The sequence below is a fragment of the Asterias amurensis genome, chromosome 8 (assembly GCF_032118995.1).
Source record: "Asterias amurensis chromosome 8, ASM3211899v1".
NCBI lineage: Eukaryota > Metazoa > Echinodermata > Asteroidea > Forcipulatida > Asteriidae > Asterias > Asterias amurensis.
Genome location: NC_092655.1, coordinates 20,231,376 through 20,259,109, shown reverse-complemented (window position 1 = coordinate 20,259,109; position 27,734 = coordinate 20,231,376). Strand labels below are relative to the sequence as shown.

The 27,734-nt window shown below is 37.7% G+C and overlaps 1 protein-coding gene across 1 annotated transcript; it reads right to left on the bottom strand.

The window, feature by feature from the left end:
• Positions 1–8,387: 8,387 nt before the first annotated feature.
• LOC139940528 (eukaryotic translation initiation factor 2-alpha kinase 3-like) lies at positions 8,388–25,855 on the bottom strand. Its single transcript, XM_071936821.1, has 16 exons — positions 25,671–25,855; positions 24,142–24,396; positions 22,908–23,037; positions 22,064–22,261; positions 20,950–21,083; positions 20,022–20,265; positions 19,240–19,387; positions 18,455–18,718; positions 17,470–17,626; positions 16,462–16,647; positions 14,728–14,850; positions 13,211–14,153; positions 12,177–12,356; positions 11,780–11,881; positions 11,449–11,511; positions 8,388–11,238 (listed from the first exon to the last, which is right to left on the bottom strand). The coding sequence occupies exons 2-16, from the start codon at positions 24,354–24,356 to the stop codon at positions 11,080–11,082; spliced, it is 3,246 nt and encodes a 1,081-aa protein (XP_071792922.1). The 5' UTR covers positions 24,357–24,396; positions 25,671–25,855; the 3' UTR covers positions 8,388–11,079.
• Between the last annotated feature and the right edge of the window lie 1,879 nt (positions 25,856–27,734).

Sequence of the window (27,734 nt, the reverse complement as noted above, 5' to 3'; positions counted from 1 at the left end):
TTTTAACACAGTCAATATTCATTACATCGGTTGTGTTAAATCTTACACAACTTGTGTAAAATTTTACACAACCCCTGTTTACTATATGAACCTAGCAACTGTTGTGTAAACGGTTTACACAACCCCAGTTGTGTAGTTTTTAAACAACAGTTGTGTGATAATTGTACACAATTATGTGTAAAGGTTTTTTACACAACCAGTTGTGTAAACGGCTTACACATTAATTGGTTAACAATTACACAATTAATTACACAACTTGTGTAAAATTTTACACAACCCCTGTTTACTATATGAACCTAGCAACTGTTGTGTAAACGGTTTACACAACCCAGTTGTGTAGTTTTTAAACAACAGTTGTGTGATAAGTGTACACAATTATGTGTAAAAGATTTTTAACCAAGTAGCTGTGTAAACAGTTTACATAATAATTGGGTATACTGAATTACACATCATTTTGTAAAATTAAATTCTACAAAATTATGTGTAAAGTACCAAATTAGCCATTTAGCCAGTGTACCGCCCAGCCGCGTATAGCGATACACTGTATGCGGTACGAGGAAACCTCGCTAGCTTGTGTTTGTAGAAAAAAAGGAACATCAAAAGAAAACTCGATAGTCATTAGTAGGTCTACGCATTTGTTAATATATCTAGTTGTTATAGATCGTTATTAATTCTCCCTTCACAGTTGACTTGTCGAAGCTAATGATGATGAAATAATTTAGCTCTTACGAAAAAAAAAACGCTCATTAATAAACAGGAAACTGTTCATCATTTATGATGATATTGTCGAAAATTAACGCCTTCGCATTTAATCAGTATGAGCATTAAGCCAGACAAAAACCTTGAAAAGCTATTGTGTTCATTTTATCCGAGAGGCATTTATTGTTCCCATGAGAACTTGTACTTTTATACAAATATTACCGAAAGGGTAAAAAATTGTGCATACACATTAAGCCATGGCTATCTTTTAAAATTTGAACTACGATTCCAGTAATTTACTGCAAGAATCTTGAGAAATTGGATTTCAGCAAACTCGGGCGGTGCAGGGACTAAAGGGTTAACTATTATTGTGTAAACTGTTGACATAACAATCAGTTAGTTTGTTTTCACAATTATAGTTGTTCACAATGTATTAATATTTAGTTGTGGAACGCCCATTTTTAAGTAAAGTGTAGACACTTAATGAGAAAATAATTCAGCAACTTGTTTTATGATATTTAAATAAATTTTATTGGTCAAAACTACACCAATCATACATTCATTCATCACAAATGACAATAAAAGTGTGCTGGTCACCAGCCAATATCGACCTCATGTTGACAAAATGGTCCATAAGAGAACTTGGCCAAGGCCAAAATGCTTTGCGCAAATAAGCAAGTCTTTAATATTGCTTGTTTATTCTGTTTTTTTATGGAACAACTGCGAATTTCAAGAGCAACACGCTGTGTCTTGTCACTTAGATAAACTGTTATTTAGTTATAAAATGACGCAAAAAGGAATGCAACATGACAAACAACTTGTCCACTTTTCAAACATCCAGCTTCCCCTTATAAATACTGTTTTGCAGTCAATTGTTCATTTTCAACTCTCCAATGAAACAAGTTCATCTACTCGGTCCGTCCAGATAGTCATGTTGGTAGTTCCAGGGAGCTGGTTTTTGCTATTCTTCTTGCATTTCCTAACAGTACAGGCGTGTATTGAACAGTGTGGCTGATAGTTCATGATTGTTCTACATCCAGCACATAATGATCTCCATAGCTTGACGTTCAGAATCCAACTAGTACTCATCCTTAACTAGTTTGTGCTGTAGCAAGTTCCACCAAGTGAGAAGGATGAATGGCAGTGGCTGGTGCTTCAATGCAGGAATGCTGATCATGTAGTGTTGGATATCTGTTACGTACCACCCTGTTTAAAAAGAAAGACAATTTTGAAATAGTCTGGATGAACAGATACTTAAAACACAGAATCAAGTAGCTGAGAGTAGGCCTACAAAAAAAACATGAGGGGCCACTAGCTAGTCTCACCAGCACCACTTTAGGTTAGTGCTGAGCCAAAGGGCATAATTGTTTTTCTTCCAGTTGCTTTGCATTTTTTCACAATGTACGAGTCCAAAATTCCCTGCAATGTTTTGCAGTTAAAATTTCTTTGCATCATACCAAATAATTCCATATACCGAATAATAATTTTCAAGCCCTTATAAAAGCCCAAATAAATACTATTTTCAGCTAACTAAACAGTGTTTTGCAAGAAAAATTTATGTCAAATCGTCAGAAGATATACAACAAAATGTCTATGAAAAATGTTCAAGCCTTCACACAATGCTGTGCATGTGAGACCATGGACTTGGAGCACTCCGAAACACACGCGGGTTGTCGGTGTGCGTTGTGCACGGGGGGACTAAAAATCAATATTTTTATACATGTACTCTGAGTTGGAGATAGGTCGAGTTGACGGAATAGACATGATTGAATGATAGAACTAGTCGGAAAATACAGCAAAACTGACTTGAATAACTAACGTTAAAACTGTCAAACTTATTTTTAAAAGTGTCTGCATTGAATGAACAAACTTCTCATGGGTTGACGTCTCTCTTGGGCCCAATATTGATCTGACTACGGAGGGTTAAAAATATTATAGTTACATGCAAACTCTAAATTTTCGCTGCACAGTGTGCAGCGTTGTAACAATGGCCTTTACGATCCGTGTAACCCGTTGTCATCGACGAGGTAAAAACTTATAATTTTATGCTAATTTACCGAAAGCCAACTGACAGATACCCACACAAAATGGTCCTTATTACGGTACTCTTCGTTAAAACCAGTGAATTGTTATTTACTTACCGCCACAATGAACAAAATCTTCGAATCCTAGCTGCTTTTGTCGACAGTAGCGGCAAGGTACGTTAGCCATTTTGTTTTGTCCGTTTTGTTTGCCAAGCAAAGGTACTTCGTGATTGGTTGCTTTTTGATCACGTGCTTCAAAGTTTACACAATAGTTGTGTAAATTCAGTTTTGGAGGGTTTATCGATTTATAATATTTAACTTACATTACACAACTAGCATTGTACACAACTTGGAAATGAGTACACAACGTTGTGTACAAGTTACACAATTTGTTTAAAAAATATTTTACACAACGTTTTTTTACACAGCAGAATAACAGTGCAGTTTATCTGTTTATTCGTATTTCTTTAGTCGTACCTATTTTAATCCTCATTTAGCGAATTGATTGCCTCTTTGCGAAAAGTGAAAATAATTAAATCAGCAAAAACTCCAGCCAAGCCAGCTTTGCTAAATTGAGTGATGATTGTGTGTCATGAAAAAAATGACCATGGGCTTAACTGAACAGAGAGCTAATAAAGGAATTATGCCTCAAAACGAAATTGAATGGCCGAATTCTGAATTTGAAACGCAGTAGAAGGCTTAACCACTGGAGAAAGCAAAATTATATAGCTTTAGTTCGAACGCATGAAAATTAAATTGGCTGCTATTAGTTGGACGAAATTGATCGAGAGAACCTAGTGGGTTGATTGTAACCCTTGGCAACTTGGTTACACTATGAAGTGTTTCCAACCGATCATGGCAACAATCATACTTAAAGAAACACGTTGCCTTGGATCGGTCGAGTTGGTCTTTGAAAAGCGTTTGTAACCGTTTTTTATAAAATGCATATGGGTAGAAAGATGTTGTAAAAGTAGAATACAATGATCCACACAAACATCCTCGAAATTGCGTGGTTTTCCTTTTACCTTGTCGACTAACACGTCGGTCATTTATGGGGGTCAAAATTTTGACTCCCATAAATGGCCGACCATGTTAGTTCGCACAGTAGAAGGAAAACCACGCAATTTCGAGGCAAACTTGTGTGGATCATTGTATTCTACTTTTAAAACATCAAACCAACCATATGCATTTTATAAAAAACGGTTACAAACGCTTTTGTTTTGACCAACTCGTCCGATCCAAGGCAACGTGTTCCTTTAAAGCTGCATGATAAATATTGAACGACGCGGGGAAAGGCCCTTGATAAAAAACACGGTTAAAAATACTCGGTCAATTTCAGCAAACAATGAGCAGCCAATTAATTGAGCAATATTATTGGCTGGTTAAATTGGCTGCTCATTTCCGTATTATGTGGTTCTGTACTCATGGGAACGTTCTACAACTTAACCTATAAAATGATAGTACATTCACTTGTTGCGTACGTGATGACAGACACTATGGGAGCAAGAGAGGGTGTATGACGTAATTTTCGGCTGCATGCGTCATATAACAAGATGGCGAGGACAATTTTAATTTAACGAGAGTTTGTACAAAAAACTATCAATTCAAATCAGATGTATCGTTTATAAAACAGTAAGGCAGCAAGTGGAAAGGAAGAAAAAATAACGAGTGGCTCCGGCAAAATTATTAAATTAATTGTGTCGTCGCCATTGATCTCTAAAAATATCGCTGCAAAGGATGCGTTTTGGCGGTCACGACCGGAACAAATTTTCTGACGTAAAGTTCACTGACCGAAACAATTTCCGAGCGCTGCTATGTGATAATTGGTTGGTAACCAGAAACAATTCGTGACGTGTACATCTCTTGAAAATTCATGATCTTGAAATAACTATTACAGCCTTTATTTGTTTTTCTCAAGTAACCTTTGTGATTTATCAACATTATTATTAACTGGTATTGCCTTATGGTGTTTCATTTTAAAAAGAATTCCATTAAACTTTCGAAAGTTTTTAGAGTCCGCCGTCTTGAAACCAAGCCTATCCGAGCCAACAAACGCTGGGTCGGTTACTGTTTAGACTTGATTTCAAGTCTGAAATCGGGTTATTCCTCCTGCATAAGCCACGAAAAACGCAAAAGCTCAAGAAGATCGATCACCTCTCCGAGAACGAGGTTGCACTTTCGCACAGAGATGAAAAGATTTTGTAACCTGTAGTTCGCGATAATTATTTCCCATGATTCCTCCTGAAAAGTTTTCTTTCCACTTTGTTGAGGAGTAGGCACAAGTCGAAGAGTGATTCCGCAAATTTTACAGTCAAATTACTGTTTTTAGAACAATTTTGGTGGAAGAACAGTTACAGAATAGCGAAAGATAATCTGTCAGGACAAAATGCAAGTAAGTTTGATTAATAATACATTCTGTGGGTTTTCACACAACAGGTTTTTTTTACGTTATCGCAACTATGTCAGTGTGAGTGACTGATGTGAGTGACTTGAGTGAGTTGTGAAAGTCTGAAAGAAGAACTTTGAACATTCATTCAGTTTTAACTTTTATTTGTCACTTGCTCATGTAAGATTACCTTAGTCTTATTCTTAAATGTACATGTAACTTTAGTTAGCATTGTGTTTCAAAATATTTTTTAATGCTGTTTCTTAAAAATGTATAGAAATCCCCTAGCAAAGATGTCTTTGCGTCTGAGCTGAGTCTGAAATGGTTGGTTGCTTGTTGTTGTTTTCACTTTTATTTAATTTGGGTTGGTGTTTTTACTATTTTTTTTTTAGATGTGTCAACATACAATACATGGGCCTTTTTCCTTTGTTGTGGTTGTACTAATCTATGTCAGTATGTTTAGTTAAATAGCCTACTTTATAAGTAACTGATTCAAAGGGTAAGCCTTCTCTGTTTGATTTGTGTGAAAAGAAAGAACTCCACAGGTCAGCAGGGGACTTTGGGATGCAGGAGCAACAGTATCAGAAGGAAAGGGAAGATCTAGAAGCTCTTAACAAGCAACTCAAAAACACCAAGGAACAATTGAGCATCATGAGCTGTAAGTCATTCAAATTCAACATCACTCACTCACTCACTCATTCACTCGGTCGCCCACAGGCGGGCTCAAGTATGGCTTATCCCAAGTATATCGGTCTTGCATGAGGGTGGCCCATTCGTCTGTTGATTCTACACCGGTGTCCTTTTGCAGCACCCCGGTTGTAAAACATTTATGATCTTCCCCTTCTCCGGTCTCCGAGAGTTCAACATGACACAAAGTTTTTTTTAAAGCTCAAACGTACAATGTAACCACTCAAGGTTTTGGCAATAATATGTATAAAAAACCACTACCACCATGAAATGAAATAACCACAGTTTCACTAAACTGTTTCAAAACCAAAGGTGCACTTTGTCTTTAAGAAATAAATAAAACAATTTGTTTTTGATCTCATGTTTGAAAATAAGTGAACACGTACAAACTTGTGTCATCAAAAAACAAAATTGTCTTATTGATTTCCATCCCAGGCATCTTTCAAATGTCTAACTATTTCGTTTTGTTTCCTAGTGAAAGCACACCTCCTCCAGGTTGACTTAGCAACCCAGTTCAACCCGTTTACTGTGGCGACCATCAAATCTACCCAGGATATTTGCGAACAGTGCCAGGCAACAGTGGATGGCAAGAACCACTAGTACCAGCTACAAATCAACAGCATTGTTATGTGATGGCCGTCATAATTTCTGCAAAGATAAAGACAAGGATGTGAAATAACAGGGCTCAAAGTTGGGGGCAAAAATCTAAAGGGCTTGTAGTTCAAAACAGGTCTGTATGCTTCGTTTTTGAAAGGGCAAGGGCACCAAGGCATTTTGTCCTTAGCAAAGGGCACTAAATTGTACTGGAACATTTCAAGGGCACCAAGGCAATGACCAAGGGCCATGGAGGAAATCGCCTTCGTTGCCTCTGTGAAGTATCAGGCCTGCAAAAGATTTACTGGACCAGAAATGTTTGTAAATGACCAAAATCAAAATGAAAAAGACTTCACGAGTCCTGACACAGTTTAAAAAGTTTCAAGAGTTGTCAGGAGTTGATAGACTGCGAAAATCTCAGGCATATTCACACATTAATTGAGACCCGTTAAAAAGCACGTCTTGTTATTATTATTATTTTCTTCCAATGAAACCAAAGATGCCTCACAAGTGAACTTAAACACTGTAGCTCACAGGCCCGAGGAAACCTGTAAACAAGGGTGCTTGCTCTGTGAACCAGAAACACCAGGTTTAACCCCTCTTCCACTAGAAGTTCAGTTTTAGTTTTTTATTATGTGCAATACCAATTCCTAGTACACGGGACCTACGACTTAGTGTCGGATCCAAAGAACGAAGCAATTATGGTAAAGTATCATGCTCAAGGATACAACTCTGGTGATCAGAAACACCAAAGCTTACAAGTGTCCGCTACTCTTTAAAGGAATACGTTGCCTTGGATCGGACGAGTTGGTCTATGAAAAGTGTTTGAAACTGTTTGTAATGAAATGCATGGTTAGAAAGATATTTATATAAGTAAAATATAATGATCCACACAAGTATCACTCAAAATTGCACGGTTTTCCTTTTAGTCGCGAAGTAACACTGTCGGAGTCAAAATTTTGACTCCACAAAATGGCCGACCGTGCAATTTCGAGGCATGTATTGTTTGTGTGGAACATTATATTCTACTTTTTAAAATATTATCTATCTAACCATTTGCATTTCATAACAACCAGTTTCAAATGCTTTTCAAAGACCAACTCAACCGATCCAAGGCAACGTGTTCCTTTAACCGCTAGACCACACGTTAAAGCAGTCTACTTAGGACCAAAGTGGTAACAAATAAACTCAGGACATGCAAGGTCATTAACAAAATAAAACAAGTACAAGTTAAGTTTATGTTCCCAAATAAACCAAGTTTTTAATCCATATGGAACCATCTTACTTTCAAAAATATCTCAATAACAAAATAAACTTAAAAACATGGAAGTTGCAAAGTATAATTTAAAATATATCTATATACACTGTACTTAATAATTACTCACACATAGTGTGACTTTTATACAAGGCAACAAATATGCATTGTACATCACTGGTGATAAACCAAACCTTTATGAATAACTGCAAACTTTAATAGTGTTTTTCACCGTGTATAAGTGGGTGTGTGAACCAAATTCACATGATTCGATCAGTAAAACAAACTCTTTACTATTAATAACTATTATTAATTTGGCCATTCATACAAGAAAACAATATACAGGCATTTTGTTAAATTTGCACCAAAATAAAGAATTTCACTCATGAACACTGATGTGTGCTAGCATTGTCACATACTAAATAAGTACTGAGTATACTGTGGTTACACACATTGGTGTGTATGGGTAAAAACAAAATGAGTCTACAGACAGTCAAAAAACCTAAAACTGTATTGTGATGCAAGAAAAATCTCTGCTAAAATTGTGTTTTTTTTCCAGTTTTAATTTTAGATACACATAACAAGGGAACTTGGATAAGCTTCCCACACAGGGATATGTATTTAGCTCGACCATTATTCTTATGTTCTGTCTCCCTCTTGGCCTTGTTTGATTTGATGTAAAGAACAGATTTGTTTTCTTCTTTTTTGAGTAAATTTAACCTTGTCAATACAAACGTCGCTATTCTGATGCAAGGAAAAGACACCCACTATTTAAATAGCACACTCTACAACGGGCTTCCATGCAAAAAACTAAAAAAAACTGAATCAACATTGGCAAAGAGGATACATTGAAACATATCAATGTAAATTGTACAAGTGTCAATTCACTTTAAAAAAAAACAAAAAAAAAACTGCACAGCAACATATTTCAAAATTCAATAACAAAAGAGATGATGAGCATGTTGTTAACATGTTGAAAACAATAATTATAAAGCAAAAAAGCAAGATATTTATTTTTGAGTGATGCAAGAGTTTGTAAAACTTCAGCTGCAATCAACTTGACAGTCACAAATTCACAAAAACAAACATCATCTCAAAAAAGTTACCAGAGCAGACAATAATCCTGTTTAAAATTTCAGAAACAGTAAAAATGTATTATAAGTTTTAGTAGAAAGGAGTTTAGTTTGTTAAAAAAATGGCCGATTTCAAACACCTGTTTTAAGATGTAACTATAATTTAGTAACCTTGTGGGAACAATCATGTTTAAATCAATTTTGAGAGGAGTGTTGGCTCTGAAAAGAGCCGCTGTGGTCTCAATGTTTAAAACAGTTCTCCTGCTTTTCTTGAGAAGAAAGCCAACACCCCTTCCAAAAGAGATTTCCAAAAGGTTGTACCTGCAAGACTACTAGTTATAGCTTTTTCATATATTTATGTTTGTCAACACCATGAAAAGCAAAGACATTACTAACATCTGTTTTTAATGAAGGAATTACATTTTTGATGCTGAGAAAACCTCAAATACTTTTAGAATCTTAATTTTTTAATGTGAATCTGTTGATTATTGTATAAAGTTAGCAAAAAAAGATATTTAAATTTAAGTATTATGAAATAATTTTGTTTTGTGTTAGATGTTGTATATTGGAAACCTGATTTTGCATGTATCAAATAAATTACAGCAGTTCATAAATGTTTGTCTGACTTCTACTTTTGCGTTTGAAGAAGAGATCTTAAAAGACAATCAAAAAGTCAAGTGAATTGTTTTAAGATACGTTATAGCTTTGGCAATGTTTTGGTCCTGGGGACTGTATCACAAAGAGCTAAAATTTATCTGAAAGATAGGGTCATATATTGGTAGATATTGTGACCATAAAAACTTACTTTGCGAGAAGCACTGCAAAACTAATTTAAGAGAGATTTCCTTGTCAGATAATTTTTCACCATAAACATCAGATCTAAGGACTTCTGAGGGGTGGTGTTCCCTCACGAGTGATGTACCCACTGCCACCTCACTAAAACCTGGATGGATTTGACATTCTTGTGAAAAGCAGTTTTTAAAGCAAGTGCCACCTGAAAGTTGTTCATGTAACTTTCATTTTCTCTTTCTTTCTTAACAGCTTTGCCTATAAATAAGCATTATGTTGATCAAAGACCAATCTATGACCCTACCCAAGTGCAAATCCATTTTAACAGCTAAGCAAAGAGTGATGTCACAACGCAAACTGTTATGATCATAATGACAACACATCATAAGATGAATCTTAGTGCTTTGTGAAATAGATCCCAGAGTATAGTATCATAGATATGCTTTTAAAAGCAGGAAATATACCTCAAAATCTCCCACGCAAAAATGAGAAGGCTACCAGTCACAGGTGCTACATGTTTTTTTGGGGTGGTAACCTTACCCTGGTAAGCATAATTAAGTTGTGATTAGCTACCCTTCCTGCTTAAGCAGCTACATGAAATTAGGCCCTGGTCATCGATGACCTCAATGAATAACTTTATGCACTGATAACGACATAACCTGAGAAAAGTTCAAATGTAGAAACATTAGAGACAACTCAAGGCGACTATAATGTGCCGCCATACTATCTAAGCAATAATCGTGCCCAGCAACCCATTTCTTATGCATCAAACAGGCATATCAACCAATGTTTATGCAACTACACAAAAGCGCCAGCATGAATAAGATCAAAACTGCAAGCAATGCTACACAAGAATCATCATGTCCAAGCAATCGGGAAAAACAACCTAAAATGACGCCCATTCTTTTTCCTGGAGCTGCAACAGTCAAGACCATAACAGTTCTTCTCAAAGCAGACACTCCACCCTAGCCCTGATACTTCACAGAGGCAACAAAGGTGTTCGCCTTTATGCCCCCTGGTCATTGCCTTGGTGCCCATGAAATGCTCTAGTAGAAATCAAAGGGTGCCCTTTACCAAGGAGAAAATGCCTTGCCCTTTCAAAAACGAAGCATACAGGCCTGCAACCCATACGAAATTTACACACAGTCGGAGCCAACTCAATTGCGCATCCCTGAAGATGCATTTTTTGTTTTTTTCCTTTGTCCCTGTTGTTGATAATCTCCCTTAGACTTTATACACTTGTGGAGCACCCCCCTCTTTAGAAATCCCCAATGGAGACACTTTTGGGTTCCCTTTACCGTTTTGTTGTGGTCTTCATAAGATAGGAGATCACTCCACCACAAGAGATTTACACACTGTGAAACTCGCTAGTAATAGTTACGACTACACCCTAAAATGGATTAGTCTGTCGTCCTATTTACACTGAGAGCATTATCTCTAAGGCACTTTCTACAAGATAAATCGACAGTGTTCAGTTGCTGGAGTTTGAAGTGTACCGCCCTCTATTGGCCAATGCATTTGGCGGGACAAAAACTCTGTACAGGCACTTTCTACAAGATAAATCGACAGTGTTCAGTTGCTGGAGTTTGAAGCATACCGCCCTCTATTGGTCAATGGATTTGGCGGGACAAAGTCTCTGTACAGGCGTTTGAAGGTGGTGCTTTCTGTGATGTCAATGGTGTCGGGCCTCTCCATTGGACAGTTCGACAGTAGCCACTTAATAAGCTCGGTCTGAAAAAATAGTAAAAAGTCACCAATTAACATTTTGATCTGCCATTTTTGTTTCTCTTTCTCAGAATTACAAGCAAAGAAATAATTAAAAAATTATTTGTATATCCCATACTCTGGTCTGTACACTCAGAACTTGGGAAAAGCACTCCACATACACAAGTCAACCATTTGTAGAAAACAACTAAAGACATAAATAAAAAAAACTCCTACCTCTTTTGGGAGTTCTTTTTGAAATCTATCTGGAAAACTCTGTTGCCGGGATCCTGTCATTACCTATCAAAAATAAATAAATTAACACAAATATTGTGGAGCTGTTAGACAAAAATGTATTTCCTTACAATCTTAAACTAGGCTTGAATCGGAAAATTAAAGTAAATGCTGACGGAGCTCATAAAGATCACAAATTAGGGACCCAAACCCACACTCTGCTAATCAGAAACACCAATTTGAGTCCAGTGCGATTGACCGCTAGGCCAAGACACCCTCTACTGAAACTTAAAAACCTCAAATATCTTCAAGACTGTCAAAAAATAACACCTACCATGATTCTTTCCATCTGTGTGCTAAAAGGATGTAACAGTTCAAAGAAGATGAGACCTAAGGAGTAGATGTCCACTTTGTGGTCGTAACTCTTGCCACTCAGCTGGAAAAACACAAATCACAAATAACGATTAGAATTTGAAACTTTGCATGGTGGGTGTGAAAGGTCTCAAGTGAAAACGTAGATGGCGCCCTCTATTGGCAGGCTTTCCACATGATTCAGGGGAGCGGTTTCTCACAATGTTTATTATTACAGCTCTCCGTTGCTCCTTACCAAGTAAGTTTTTATGCTAATAAATACTTTGAGTAATTACCAACAGTGCCCAGTGCCTTTAAATGATATTTAAAAAAAAAAATCACTAAAAGGTTCCACGTAACAAATTTGATAGTATCATTACCTGTTCTGGACTCATATAGAGCTGGGTCCCAACTTGACTGGTGTGTTTCTTATTAGAGTCAACACTAGTCTGGTCATCATCCAGTGTGTCCAATGTCTCAATCTGTGTGTCGACTGCAGTTACCAGACCAAAGTCACCCACTTTGACGGTACCCTCTGCCGAGAAGAAAATGTTGGATGGCTGGATGGGAAAGAAAGACGGCAAATTGTGAATTAAATAAATGTATGAGGTCATTGGCTCAGGACTATATTTTACTATGTTTAGCCTTTGAGAAAGACTCTGCTAGGGTCGAAACGTCAGGCCATTCATTATTATTTTTATTTTTTTGACAATATTTAACTTAATACTTCAAGTAAAACCCACAAGGAAACCTGAGTTATATTTCAAATATGTCTTCACAGCAACAAAAAGTAACACTCCTACATTTCAAACGAACTCTGTTAAAGGCACTGGACACCTTTAGTAATTGTCAAAGACCAGTCTTCTGACCTGGGGTATCTCTACATATGCATAAAATAACAAACCTGTGAAAATTGGTTGTCATAGTTGCGAGAGAATAATGGAAGAAAAACACCCTTGTACAAATTGTGTGTTTTTAGATTTGAATTCAAGACCTAAGACCTTAGCTGAGGTCTATAATTCAATTCAAATATTTTAGTGAGAAATTACTTCTTTCTCAAAAAACTAAAGTAGGCCTACCTCACGGGGAGCCATTTCTCACAATGTTTGATACTATCAACGGCTCTCCATTGCTCGTTACCAAGTGAGGTGTTATGCTAACAATTGTTTTGAGTAATTACCAATAGTGTCCAGTGCCTTTAATTGCCAACTGAAGGCAGAGTCACACTGCAGCGATAACGAAAACGATAACTATCACGACGCAAAGAGAAAGCATTCTATTGGTTGAATTGCTCCACGCAGGATACGCACACGCTCATTCAACCAATGGAATGCGTTCTCTTTGCGTCGTGATCGTTATAGTTCTCGTTATCGATGTAGTGGGACCAGGCCTTTATCCTACTCCCTAATCCTACCTTGAGGTCTCTATGGATCATCCCACACGTATGAACATACTCCACCGCTCCCAAGATCTGCTGGAAGATGTGCAGAAGCTTCACCCGGTCCCTACTCAGAGTGTTTGCACCCAACCAATCCTTCAGTGTTTCTTTCTGGCAAAGCTGCATCTGGATGTAAAGATAGACCTTAGGGACACCCTGACATGGTTTGGGCTCCTCGGCTTCGCCTTTACTCGAGTGTCCATCAGAAACCCTCGACAGCTCATGACTGAAATCGGACGTGGAGCTCTCCGACCCACAGTTATTCGTGTTATTGTTCCTCGTGTTTGCGCGGTTGCTTTTTGAAGCAGTACTGTTCGTTTCGAACACCACTTGGAGTGAGTCCGAGGTCTCACAGTCGGGTTGTCTGTGATTGTTTGGAACTATGGAATAATTCTTGAAGGGAAGGTACAGTGGACCATTCACTGGTGTTTTTAAATCGGAGTCGCCACTTTTGCCGTAATCCGATTCGTCGATCTTTGGTGTTAAGTTCATCCCTGCTTCGCCGTCATCTTCATCACGGAATTCGATACTAAATGAACCGCTCTCATCCGGTAAATTTGAGAGGTACGTCCCGACTCGCCGCGAAAGGTCCTCATTGGCGACGGTCGGTATGAAGAGATCGCTCTCTACATCTCTGTCCCCGCCTGGGGTTGGAAGATGTGAACCCGTTTGATTCAGAAACTGTTCTTTGTCTCGCACTAAAAGACTGTCCTTGTTAAAATTGGCCGTTGTGGAATGGGATAGAAGCGTGGCTTGGCTGGAGTTGACGTGGCTGTCTCCGAGGAGGAGATCATCTTGCTGTTTCTGCCAACCCGCCGGGGGCTCCTCTAACCACGAGTTGAAGTAGCGAACGATACCGCTGTGATCCAATCTAGCCAATATCCGAGCCTCACGAAGAACTTTCTTACGCGCTTGGGTTCTGTGGAAAACAAACAACAATTTGGTTAAAGGGAGTTAATCAAGAAGCAAACTCTCATCAGGGGAGAAAGTGATCATGTTTTGTTGCAGCACTACATCGCTGGTATTGGCTACCTCTTCACTATAAAACTTCAATATTCAAAAAGTCTCTTTGGGTACTTTTTGTAACACAAAACACAACGTCCACAGATTTACATTAAACTTACACCGTTTGAAGAAAATGATAGCAGAAAGCGTACCTTAAAATATTACTAATTGAGGTGCTGTAGTTTTTGAGAAATGAGTAAAACAATGTCATGAAACCACATTTTTACATGCTAAAATAATTTTCGTCTCATGATCACCGAAAATTATTTTCATGACATTGTTTACTCATTTCTCAAAAACTACAGCACCTCATCAGCAAGTAACATTTTCAGGGAAGCTTTCTACTATCATTATCTTCAAACTGTGTAAGTTTAGTGTAAATCTATGGACATTGTGTTTTTTGTCCTACAAAAAGTACATAGACCCTTTAAAAACCTCTCATGTGAATGCTTGAATATTTTGCATAGAATTGTCAGAATTCTCTGTACCTGTTTGGAAGGCAAATTCTCTTGACTGCATAGCTGTTTTCATCGACAACATTCTTGGCTTCAAAAACGATGCCGAATCCACCCTTACCAAGACACTGCTGATGTTCAAAGTCCGTCAGGTACCTGGAGGAAAGAAAAGGTAAAAAGGTTTCAAAAAGACAAAAACTTCAGGTACACAAACAAACATAAATTGTAAAAAGTGTTGAAAAAACTGAGCACAAGTAGCCAGATGGGTTTATATCATAATTAAAGATTATATCTCAAACTAAAAACAGTATCTAAAAATTCTAAAGCCAAATAATGAATCAGTGTTCTCCCAATAAACAAACGATCGTATAAGGCCGATACTATTATTACTATTGAGGATCTTTTGTTTACCGTAAAAACTGTATTTATGACAAAACACAAGACAATAAACTTGAGATAGCCAAGGGACAGCAAAAGGAATACATACTATGATTCGTTAAACTGTTGCCCCAAACCTGGGCTACACAAAAATATAAATATAGATATGTAATTATTATTGTAAACAAAGTAGGCCTAATAAACAACAGGTAACTAAGCAACAGCAGATATTTAATAAGTAAACAGTGGCTAAACTAAATACTATACTAGTAAGAATAAACAAAAATTAAGAATACAAATAAAAACAAAACACAAACAATCGAATACATACAAAATTCATTAAATTAAATACAATTTTGGACAAGTGAATTGAAAGAAGACCATGAAAAGGGTGGACCACAAAAGAAATGTGCAAATTGCAGTTTATAATACATCGGTTTCATGTTTGTTTCTTTCTTTAAATTCACAACACTCAAATTCCCAATACTCATCAAGACAAAAACCATACAGAACACTCCAGATTGCACATGGGCATTTTTTTTTTTTTTTTTTTTTTTTTTGCAAAAACGATTTATAAAGACATTCATCACAGTGAAAAATATCAAATATATTAAAAAATTACACAAAATAAAAAATTAACAATATGAAAATAAACAAGATATTAATAGGTTAAACATTGTCAAAAATACATTGGGAAAAACCAGAGGGCACAAGTATAAACACACATAATTAAATTAAAAGGCATAATTAAAAGACTGACGATTTGAAGAATTTGAAGATTTGCACTTTGCTTAAAACCAAGATAAAAAGTAGAAAACATTATAAAGGTCCTCATTTCAGCTTAGTGTGTTTTTGGCAAAACTTCCAAAATTTGGGCCGAAATGCCAGAGTTTAAAAAATCCTGGGGAAATTTGATTTGACCTTTCATAATCAAAGAATGTAAATATCTATTCATGCAAAATGAAGAAGCATGTGGATCGGGGCAAATCTACAAGTTCAGAATGAGGACATTTTGTCTGATTCCCTATTTGATTAGTACAATCAGTGCATTGATAATCAAAATTTTTGAGGGACCTGCCTTTTTATCCACAGCCTTAGCCGTATCTGAAGTGGTGGATACAGCTACGGCTAACACACGACTGACACGAAAATCTAGCTGTAGCCACTATGCATGTTACTTATTCTAATTCAGACACAGCCTCACAACTTCATGCCAAGGTGAATGGGTGTTTTCGAAAACCATCGATTAGGCTTGGACCCCGAGTTTAGGCTCCTTCTACCTCTTTGAAGCCCTGTATCGAAACCACACGTTTTCAAAACAACTGACAGAGTCCAAGACAGAGCCCAAACCCAAAACCATGGCTTCGCAAAGCCCGATAATATTCTTACCTCGATTTATACTCTTTTGGCTGGTTCTCTGCACCTCCACTGGTGTCCTCAAACACCGACTCTTGTGTGCTGACTCTGCCAAAGCTTAAACTATCCACTCTCTCTAGTCTGGCACCTGGCCTCAGCATATGACACAAGAACTGCATACCAAGGGCCAGAACCAGACTTATTGCCAGGATTTCTTTCCTGTACAAAATGTAAAAAGATAATTTCTTAAAATGGTGTAGAATTCCGAAATAAAACCGGCCACTGAAAATAAGTTGTTCCTTGTATTTATAACCGTTAGCCAGGAGCCAGTTAAGAAAAGTGAAGTGGTTAACCCTGTCAAGTGCTGGAACAATGCAACATTACAGAATTGCATTTTGCTAAGAAAACAGTTGCTGGCAGTGTGAGCGCTTATGTTACCTGTAGAACCCTGTAGAAGTTTGAGATAGATTGGCCATCTTGGTCACAAGAGAATAGGGAAAAACCGATTACAATTTACATTTTTCATGCCATCAATTTTTTATTTTTTTATTAAAATGCTCACTGAGCGATTAACTCCAAATGAAAAATTAGTGTGATTTATTTCTCATCAAATATAACATTTCAGACAGAAATATTTCAAGGGATGTTTTCTACTATCATCAACATAGACCGTGTAAAGGCCCGGTCACACAGGCCACGATAACGAGAACGAAAACAATAACGATAAAAATGCACGCCCTCCATTGGTTGAATGAGCTTGGGCGTATTCTGCTTGGAGCACTTCAACCAAGCACGAGCGTTCATTTTTATCGTTAACGTTTTCGTTCTCGTTATTGGGGCCTGTGTGACCTAGCCTTTAGTTTGACGTAAATCTGTGATCTTAGACGATTTGTTTTCTAACCAATTCTTAAATGTTCCTTAAAACATTCGCAATCCTCAGTTCGTTTTTGAAAGTTTTGTTTTACTTACAGGAAATTAAAAGCAGACTTCAAAGGCAAAGATTAATTCTACATTTTACAAAAAATCTTTCCAGCTACTTACCACCAAAATGCAGCAGAGACTGTCAGCAATATTTCAAGTCCATCAGGGTCGTCAGGGGAACCGCTATCGTTAGAATCAACAAAAGCCGGTTTCTTGTTTGGACCAATCACATGAAACTTTAAAAGGCTCTGCTGATCCAGTGAGTAATATCCTAAATCTGTAACAAAGACAAACGGACACAAAAACGGATGATAATAAAAAATTAAAAAATAAAATAAAAAAACTGTAGTTTTGTAAATTTTCCTGATCAAAACTCTTTGACTGAAAAACTTAACATACACAATAATTCATAAATATGATTAGAAGTCAAAGCGCAACAAACAGTTTCAAACAAAACTGGTTCAAGCAAAGATCCTTTTCATTGATTGGTGGAACATGCATCATATGTTATTCTTGCCATGTATATACTGCTGTGATGCTCCAAAATTCAATATAGGAGTCCTATATAGACAGTTATAGGACGCTTCGTAGCGCCAATTTCAAAACAATCCTTCTAGTCGGTCATCTTACCAAGGCAACCTCATGTCACAGGGGACAAGATTGATGTGAATTCGGACACGGCTTAAGCTTATTATTAATAGGTCGCCAGACAAATAAGGCCTTAAGCCACTTCAAGGTGTGGGCTACAAATCAACTATTGTCCCAGGAGGCCGTTGCCACCTACTACTGGGGCAGAAACAGCGTTGCCCGCTTTACAGTCCATACAAATATAGGTTCGGGTATCATCCATCAGATGCCTGACTGGTAGAGCAGAAAGCACTACTTCTCCTACTTTACGAATCAATCATGGTTAAGTTTCTTAAGAGCTTATGGACATGGGTCACGACCGGGACTTGAACCCACACTCTGCTAATCAGAAACACCAGAGCTTGAATCCGGTGCTCCTAACTGCTAGACCATAACACGCCCTGGAATTGTGGCAAACTTTGTGTTTTGAGGGGGGAAAGATATCAAAAAGGTAAAAATAAATCAAGAAGTTTCATACCAAATGGATATTGAGACCAGACTGTGATAGAGCCAGCATCCACAGCCCATGGTGGTCGCTTCGAGTTAGAAACAATCGGCGTTCTAGAGGGCGTTGATATGTAGGGTCGCCACTGAACTCTGGGTAAGGCAAGAGCGTTGCTGCTTCCTGGACCAGATGAACTTTGACTTGCTGCTGCTGCAGCTGCTGCTACTGTTGCTGCCTCGTTGACGCTCTGCTGCAGCGTTTTGGATGGGTGCACATAAGCTTGCTTGTTGTATTCACCTACAAATGATATGATAGCGTTACATTATAAATTTAAAATTGGCATTCAGAGTTTCTTGAATGAAAGTACATTTTATTCCCAATTAAGCCTGGCCTGGAATTTTATCTTTGAGAAGGCTAGGCTAATTTCAATTTCCAAAGGTCACTTCCATTGGAAAATGTTGAGGGGCACCAAGGCCAAATCTAGGGGCAACAGAGGCCATGACCTCTGTGACCTTCGTGTAATTCCAGGCCTGCCAAGCAGTGAAATTGTTTCACCAGTTGCCGTTCTCTTTCAGAGTAATATTCATTTTGTAAAATTTTGAAGCGTTTGTTGACCAACCATCATTTGAATGTGTGAGTTTCAATAGAGCATGATCTGTCTGACGGCTTTAAAATTTTCACCATTTGCTCTCATTTTTCTTGGCAGTCACGAACAAGTGAATGTTAACAGGTCAGTGGAATGAGTTTCCATGTTATAACCTAACCGACAAATCCATATAAACACAAATATGAATGACATAATTTCCCTTTAAACGTACCCATGTAGAGAACAGGATGAACGAATTCCGAGGATGGGGGCACTTTGCCATCAGCTCCCAACAGAGGAATGTTTTTCACATCGAAGAGATCAAGGGGCTTCAGCTGGCCCTCCTTTATGGTCCACACGGCAGCAATGGCAGTTGAAAACTGAAGAAAAGGTGGAATATCAAAGGATGAAACAGCAACAAATCATTAACAATGATTCAAACATCCCTGGAACAAAAAGCGCAGGTACCCATTTATACTCCTGGGTGAAGAGAAGCAATTATAGTAAAGTTGTTCATGGAAACAAGTGTAACGACCGGGACTCGAACCCACACTCCAGTGACTTAACCACCAGAACTTGAATTTGTTGAAGCCAACGGTTCTTTTCAAAACCACCCCAACTCATTAGAGATAGTCATTACATGGTGTTACCGCAAACCTTTCCATATCGTATTTCCACCATGCAAAGTTTCAAATCCTACAGAACTTGAATTTAATGCTCTAACCCACTCGGCCACTATCCTTGTTCTTTTTATGTGCTTTTTTTTAACCGTGCAATTTGGTTTAAATATTTTAGTCACTGACACAAGCCAGTTTACTTTTAAATGTATAAAACCAAATTGTATTTCCTAGTTTTTTTTCTGTAATTTTTAACAAATCTATTTTTTATAAAACTCTGTATTTTAAACTCAATTTGGCTGCAAAGTTTGAATTTTTTTATAAACCATCAAAATTACTGACACCCCACAAAGTTGCTCATGAAGTATTTCTCACGGCAAACTGGAAAATCACAAACCTCTTTTTTCCACAGCAACCTGGTAGGATCATTCTCACTGAAGGCTAACACCGTTCCAGGAGAGATGAAGACCTTATAGTCGGGATGCAATAAGTCTCTGGAGTCCGCCCGTTCCTCGTCCGATTCCTCGATGCAGACTGATCCCTGGTAGTCATCATCGTAATCGTCGTCGTGGTGAGCATCTTCGTTGTCATGGGAACCGGGGAGGTAGGATATCTCGTGTTGACCGACACTGAAGTTCCATCTTTGTAGAAAGAAATCAAATATGTTAATTGTTAAAAATATGTCATTATTGTTATTAACAACAATGGTGGCTTCTTATATAACACTCAAATCCATCACTTAGTGACGCTCACAGCATTCCAACATTATTACCACTGGTCACTGGGCCATTTATTTCATCTAAACCATTTCAGCTCCCTTGGGAGTTTACAGCCTGTGCTGCCAAATATGTAGCACACCAAGCTAAATCAAAACCAACAATAATTTCTGACCTCACATGTACCCATTTATGCCGCAGTGACGAAACTATTGTCTTGCTCAAGGACACAAGTATAACTACCGGGATTCCAACCCAAATCTTAGGTAAGAACTGCAAGAGTTTTTGGCGTAGCAAGCCAAGGTACAAGACACAACTCAGTGGCATTAGTTATAACAGCAGACTCATAGGGATGAACAGAGCCCATCATAGAGCTGCCTTAGTAGAGAAAGAAGCTGAGCATAACAAAATTGTGCTTACCAGAATAAGGTTACCAGCCAAACCGCTATGTCACATGTACAATTTGTGACTGGTATCCTGCTCATTTTTGCTAAGCAGAAAATTCTTGAGCAATATTTTCTGCTTAAAAGTAGCTTTATGAAATTCGTGCATAGATTGTGAGAAAGTACAAAAGAAAAACCCCTGCCAGAACTGAGAACTGTTTCTTACTTTTCTGCTCCAGTGCGCTGCTCAACGGCTCGGCATATTCTCTGAACTCGCTGAATAACGATGATGTCATCTTCATCTTTACTTTGGTTCTCTTCGAACATGTGACAACCGCTCTCGCCGCAAATATACAAAATCTAACAATACAGGGAAAGGAATTGGAGCTGTAAGTAATGCGTAGAGCAAGGATTTAAAACTCTGAAAAATGTGAGGAGCAAGGAATACAACTTTAATTAACAGGCAGACTATGTTCATTATGACTTAGGGCACATAATTGAAACTGTAATGTAATGTGTAGACCATTGCATTGAAGCTCTAAGAAATGCATAGACAAAGGAATTGAAACTCTAAGAAATGCATAGACCAAGGAATTGAAACTCGTAAGAAATGCATAGACCAAGGAATTGAAACTCTAAGAAATGCATAGACCAGGGAATTGAAACTCTAAGAAATGCATAGACAAAGGAATTGAAACTCTAAGAAATGCATAGACCAAGGAATTGAAACTCTAAGAAATGCATAGACCAAGGAATTGAAACTCTAAGAAATGCATAGACCAAGGAATTGAAACTCTAAGAAGTGCATAGACCAAGGAATTGAAACTCTAAGAAATGCATAGACCAAGGAATTGAAACTCTAAGAAATGCATAGACCAAGGAATTGAAACTCTAAGAAATGCATAGACCAAGGAATTGAAACTCAAAGTGCAGAGCAAGGAATTGAAACTCAAAGTGCAGAGCAAGGAATAGAAATTCTTATTAATATGCAGAGCAATGAATTGAAGCTCAAAAATAATTGCTTTGGTCAACGAATTGAAACTCTAGTAATGAAAACAGCAAGGAATAAGCCATTTTGGGATATGTTCGACACGATACTTTGACATTATTAGGTTTGGGTAAGTTTGTCTGTATACACACAAATCAAACAGTGCACTCCTATAGTGGCCATCATACCTCAAAAAGGCTAATTGAAACTCTAGTAATGAATAGAAAAAGAAATTGAAACTTTACGTAATGTACAATTGTGCAGGATTGTCTACTTCTGAAGTAGGCTATTTTGGCAGAACATAAATTCAAAAGTTGGGTAATTATTTTCTTGAGACGCTTATTCAGCTTACCTGCCCTGTGCCAGCATTGATACCATAAGTACTCGTCTCTTTCCCTCCAACCATCATAGCATCGTTGCTTAGCTTGAACGAGGAGCTCATAAGCGTGTCTGCATTGATGGGTACCGGCTCAACGTTGTGCCCATCCCAGCGGTATAAACCCCCATCAAGGGATGGAATCACCTTGTAGCTGCCGTCAGTACCGACGATCTTACAAGAGTATAAAAAAGAAAAAATAGAATAAGCTGAATTACCAACCCAAAGAGCCTATAGCAAAGATTATAGAGCGCCGTAGGCGCAAGATGCGGAACTCGGGCTGAATTGTGAAATCCCACTGGACGCCATTTCGGCAAGTAACTCTTTTGATACAACAATAGATTAGTGCAGATTAGTGCAGACAATGACCATTTCTATCAATGGAAAACAAAACATTCACTTGCTGAAATGGCGCCCATGCGTATTTCACGTTCCAACAATAGATAAAGCTTCAGTTCCGCATCTTGCGCCTTCGGCGCTCTATAATCTTTGGCCTATAGTGTAAATGCAAAAAATAGTTAATGGCCTGAAGTTTCAAGTCTTTCTCAAAGGTATTAAAATTGCAACTTTATACCAACTGATCAAACAGTACTAAGCATAGAACAAAGTCTAGCTCCGCAGAAAACGGTAACCCACCAGAACACAATGAAATGAACACTAGTTGCAGCTGGTTCTCTGCAAAATTGTGCTTATTAGCAAATACACGGACTGCGGGTTCAGTATCCATTTCTTTTCTTTAAAATGTTATATGCATGTGAATGTGACACGGTACAATTGTAACTTTTTTCCCCTGTGGATAGGGACTTTTTGTCATGCATACCTCTAGTTTACTAATGGAGGAGTCCATTAGAGGACCGATGTCTGTATCCAACGTCCACTGGACTGACCCGGCATTGTGAAGATCAAGAGCAGACACTTTACCATCCAGGGTACTCACGATCATCAGATCTCTAGGATATTAATAATCAATTAAATAAATAATTTAACTGAAATATGTAAACTTAAACAAATAATAATAATAATCATAAATAACATGGAATCATCTTCAAGCTGATGCTCATTGTCCACAAAGCTCTAAATGGCAAGGCTCCCCACTATATTTCTGAAATGCTTCAAGTTTACACTCCATCAAGGAATCTTCGATCAAGTTCCATGCTTCTCCTCATTGAACCCAAGTCTCGACACTCATGGGGTGACAGGTCTTTTTCTTCAGCCGCGCCACGCATCTGGAACTCTCTACCACTTAATCTTCGATCTTGTGTTTGTACCTCAAAATTCAAGTCTCTTCTCAAAACTTATCTTATGTCACAGGTTTTCAATGACTAATTTTGTTGTGTCTGTTTTTCTTTGTGTTGTGTTTTGTTTTTGTCTTGTTTTGGTTTTACTGCGCCTTGAACACCCAGCAGGGTGGATATGTGCGCATTACAAGTCTTATTGTTGTTATTATTATTATTATTATTATTATTATTATTATTATTATTATTATTATTATTATTATTATTTATATAGCGCATAATATGAATTAACATCTCTAATGCGCTTTACAATACAACAAATTACAATTACAACAGAAATATAAACATAAATAACAAAACATAAATACACAAAGAAGAGTTTGGCTACTTGTAGGACACAAACCACAATGTCCACAGATTTACATGAAACTTTAAGTTCTTAAGTAATGAGTAAAACAATGTCACAAAAAGAATGTTCGTCTCAGGAGACAAAAACTATTTTAGCATGTAAAACCTATTTACCCAAGATATTTTTCCTGAAAGTTTAAACTCAGTCGGTCGTTTAAGTTTAAACATCTGTTAAAATCACTGTTTTTAAAACTTTGAGATTTGGTCGGACGTATTTCTACTTACTTCTCGAAAACTGTAACATTTCAAGGAAAGTTCAAAGGATGTGGGAAAAAGGCCAAATGCAAGCAAAAATGCTTAGTCTAATTGATGAGCTAAGCCCCTGCAGACCTGCGACCGACCGAACTCAGAGTGGCAGCCACTCCCATTCCAAAATGTAGGTTGTTGTCGTGTCATTCGTTACATTCTAACCTGTGTTTATGATTGGATGCCGTTTTCTCACTGCAAGTGTTATAAGTTGCAACTCGCGCCCCTTCTTTGTAGAGAGGGGGCCTGGATCCAACATCATCAGATGGAGGTTGCCGTGGCTTTGTTTCTTGTGAAGTGCTCCCTGCCTCACTGAGGGCCAGCGATAACGAGATAGCTGTTACAAGGAGAGTCTTGCTGATTGTTATTCGACCAAACATCGTCTACGGTTCAGGCAGACGAGCGTGATGTCTGGTCATTCTGAGGGGAAAATATCATCATTGTTGTTAAAGGCAGTGGACACTATTGGTAATCACTCAAAATAATTATTAGCATAAAAACCTTTCTTGGTGACGAGTAATGAATTGGTTTTTTGTTTAAAAAATGTAAACAACACTTTGAAAAAGTTGCTAATTTAACAATAACATGTTTTTTTAACATTATTTATTTGAGTAATCAAATTGATTTGCATATTTTGAGTTACTCAAATCAAGGTCACATGATCATTTCAGATTGATAATGGAGAAGGGAGACTCCATCCACTCCCCATGGGCCACTGTCCTCTTGAAAATGAATGGGTACAAAAAACAGCATTGAGAAATTTAAGTTTGCTATTTCTTTGCTAGATACAGCAGGGAGGAAGAACTAACAGAGATTATAACACCCCTTACAAATATTCTGCCAGTTCATTGGTTTAGAGCGCGTCACATGACATGTCTTAGTTTTGCTAGACGACGGCCGTGTGATAGTGCATCGGTTTGCCGTGTGCTAGTCCCAAGACTAGCACACGGCGTGCAGTACCCAGACGTCCGTTGCGTGTAAGAGGATGATAAATTAATAGTCTGTTACCATTTCGGATTACATGCAGAGCACAGTAAAAGTTTTCGCTATCTGTATTCGCGCCGTCCGTGGATTGTAGCATTCAGGTCTGTAAAGTCTGTACATTATTTAGAAATGTTTGGGGTGTTATAAAACAAATATTGGCTGCTTTTACTCGTGCAATGGTTTAAACTATGACTCCCTCGGTGATCCCCGGAACGTTCTATTTTCCCTTGGCTTCGCCTCGTGAAAATAGAACGCTCCGGGGGATCACCTCGGGAGTCATAGTTTTAACCATAGCACTCGAAGCAGTCAATATTTGTAGACCATCACTCAGTGACTGGAGACGGGGAGACTACCCATCCATACTGTAACTGGTTAACAGCACAGCAGCACAATGTTTAAAAAAGTAAACACTGCATGGAAATTACCATGATTACCACTCGCTACACACTAACAATAGCCCACCTTGTTGAGCTGTTAATGGCTCCGCTTTTAACATCGGTCTCATCACTGTCACCATTACCATGACAGTGATGAGACCGATGTAGCGGAGCCATTAACAGCTCAACAAGGTGGGTGACAGTGATGAGACCGATGTTAAAAGCGGAGCCATTAACAGCTCAACAAACAAGGTGGGCTACACTAACATTTTCACAATAACATTAAACCATGAAGTAGAATAGAATATTTCCACAAAATGAGATGAGACCTACCAACTTGTCTACCACCAGCAACTAGTAACAATTGGTGACTCATCAACTCAAATCTCCTCTCCTCTACAAGAACTACCACAATCCAGAAGAGAATAGCCAACAAAAGATGATGTTGGCGAAGTTGAAATTATTCGGCGGTCCAAAGTTTCAATAAATGACGTGTCCCTATACTTGCCGTATGTACGTTGTGTGCACTAATGTGTGGTTTGTTATGGTTTGCCCCGTGTATGTAATTCGCGAACGGGCAACTATTTATAGATGGGCAATAGTTTTTGGTTGCATTTTTATAAGCCGCCGTATACATCATAAATCTAAACATTTTTAAATAACAACAAACAATCACCAATATCAGTAAGTCTGGGTACAGGAAATTCATTTTTAAAATTATCAAAAATGTTATTTATTAACTTGAATAATAATTTTGCTAATTATTGAGATTATTCGAATGAAATGAATATGAAACTTCAGCATTGATTTAAAGACATCTTTATATCAGATTTGACGCTCCATACTTATTGTTGGGTCGCGTTTGCCGATTCGTAGATGGTCACCAAGATTAGGATATTCTTATTTGGGCTTTCTTCACTCGTAAACTTTTTAGAAACATCTGGAAAATCAACAGCCGATGACATCATGCCATCATAGCGCCACTCACAAAAATATATGCCACAAAAACAAAACAAAATCAAATGCAAACTTTTTAGGTTCTACCAATCAGAATTCCGCCCAGCCGATTATCAACCAATAGGAAATGAAATGTCTTTAGTTGTTCTCCATGGAGGAATAATGGTTGTTCTTTTCAATTTGTTAAGTTTGGAACAGCTAATTCTAGTTTCTTCAAACAAACTTTTAATAAAAGATGAGTAAATCATTGTATTTTGGGTATTGAATCCTGCCTGCTTGATCCGTTTTTTACAGATGGCTCATAACCATACAAGCTTTTAAACTGTGAATTGGTCGAGAACAATGTATGGTACAACTTAATATGCATGGGTAACTCAGCAGTTGAAACATGCTCGAGTGTCCGTGAAAGTTTCCACCTTGCTAGAGTTATTCCCTGCCTTGGCCAAACATGAGGCTGTAGAAATCATGAACTGGAGCTAAAGTAATCGTATTTTCATTCCTGTGATACTGTAGTGGAAAACGATAAATGGGATCTAATTTGTCAAAAACTTCCATTATTGTTCCCCAGTTTTTCTTGATTTGTAATTGTGCCCACTTTGCCTTAAAGGAATACGTCACCATGGGGTTGGTCTACGAGGTTGGTCCTCGAGGGACAAATGGCACCCAAGCTTTACCTTCGGGTGCCATCCTCAGGTATACAATATACAGGACACCATCTAAAGCATGCCCCAATTGTATTTTGTTCAATTCTACCCAGTAGCCCACCAATCCCTATGTTTAATGGGGTTTTTTTTCTTCTTTTTAATATATACACGTCACAGCCAGATTGTGGCTACACTAAATAATTACATAAATGAATAACCAAACACTTCTCTGAATAAATTCACAACTTTGAAAGTGATATTTTATTTACAGATTGTAGTAAGTATATTTTACAACTCACTTAAAAAAAAATATATACAAGTAATATAATACATCTTTAGAATACAATACAGTTTATATAGATGGACGGATTAATAAATGTCACACTGGCCAGTGGTCGGTTTCATAAAGACAGTCTAAGTTAGGACCAGTCCTAGACCTCTTTAGAAGTTATCACAAACTTAAGGCTAGTTCTAACTTAAGACTAGTCCTGGGACTCTTTAGGAGTTATTAAAAACTAACTTAGGACTAGTCCTCTAGGTAGGATTCTTTAGGAGTTTTAAAAACTTAAGGCTTGTCCCAAGTTAGGATGAGTAACTTGTCCCAACTCAAGATAAAGACTACTAGTCTTACATCTTTGTAAAATCCACCTTAGCCATCGATTTCACCAAACTCTTCCTAACTTAGGATTAATCTTAGGACTTAGGATGAGTTCAATTCCATATCCATATACGTTAGGACCCATTGAACCCATTCTAAGTTAGGACGGGTTACTCGTCCTAACACGAGATAGGATTA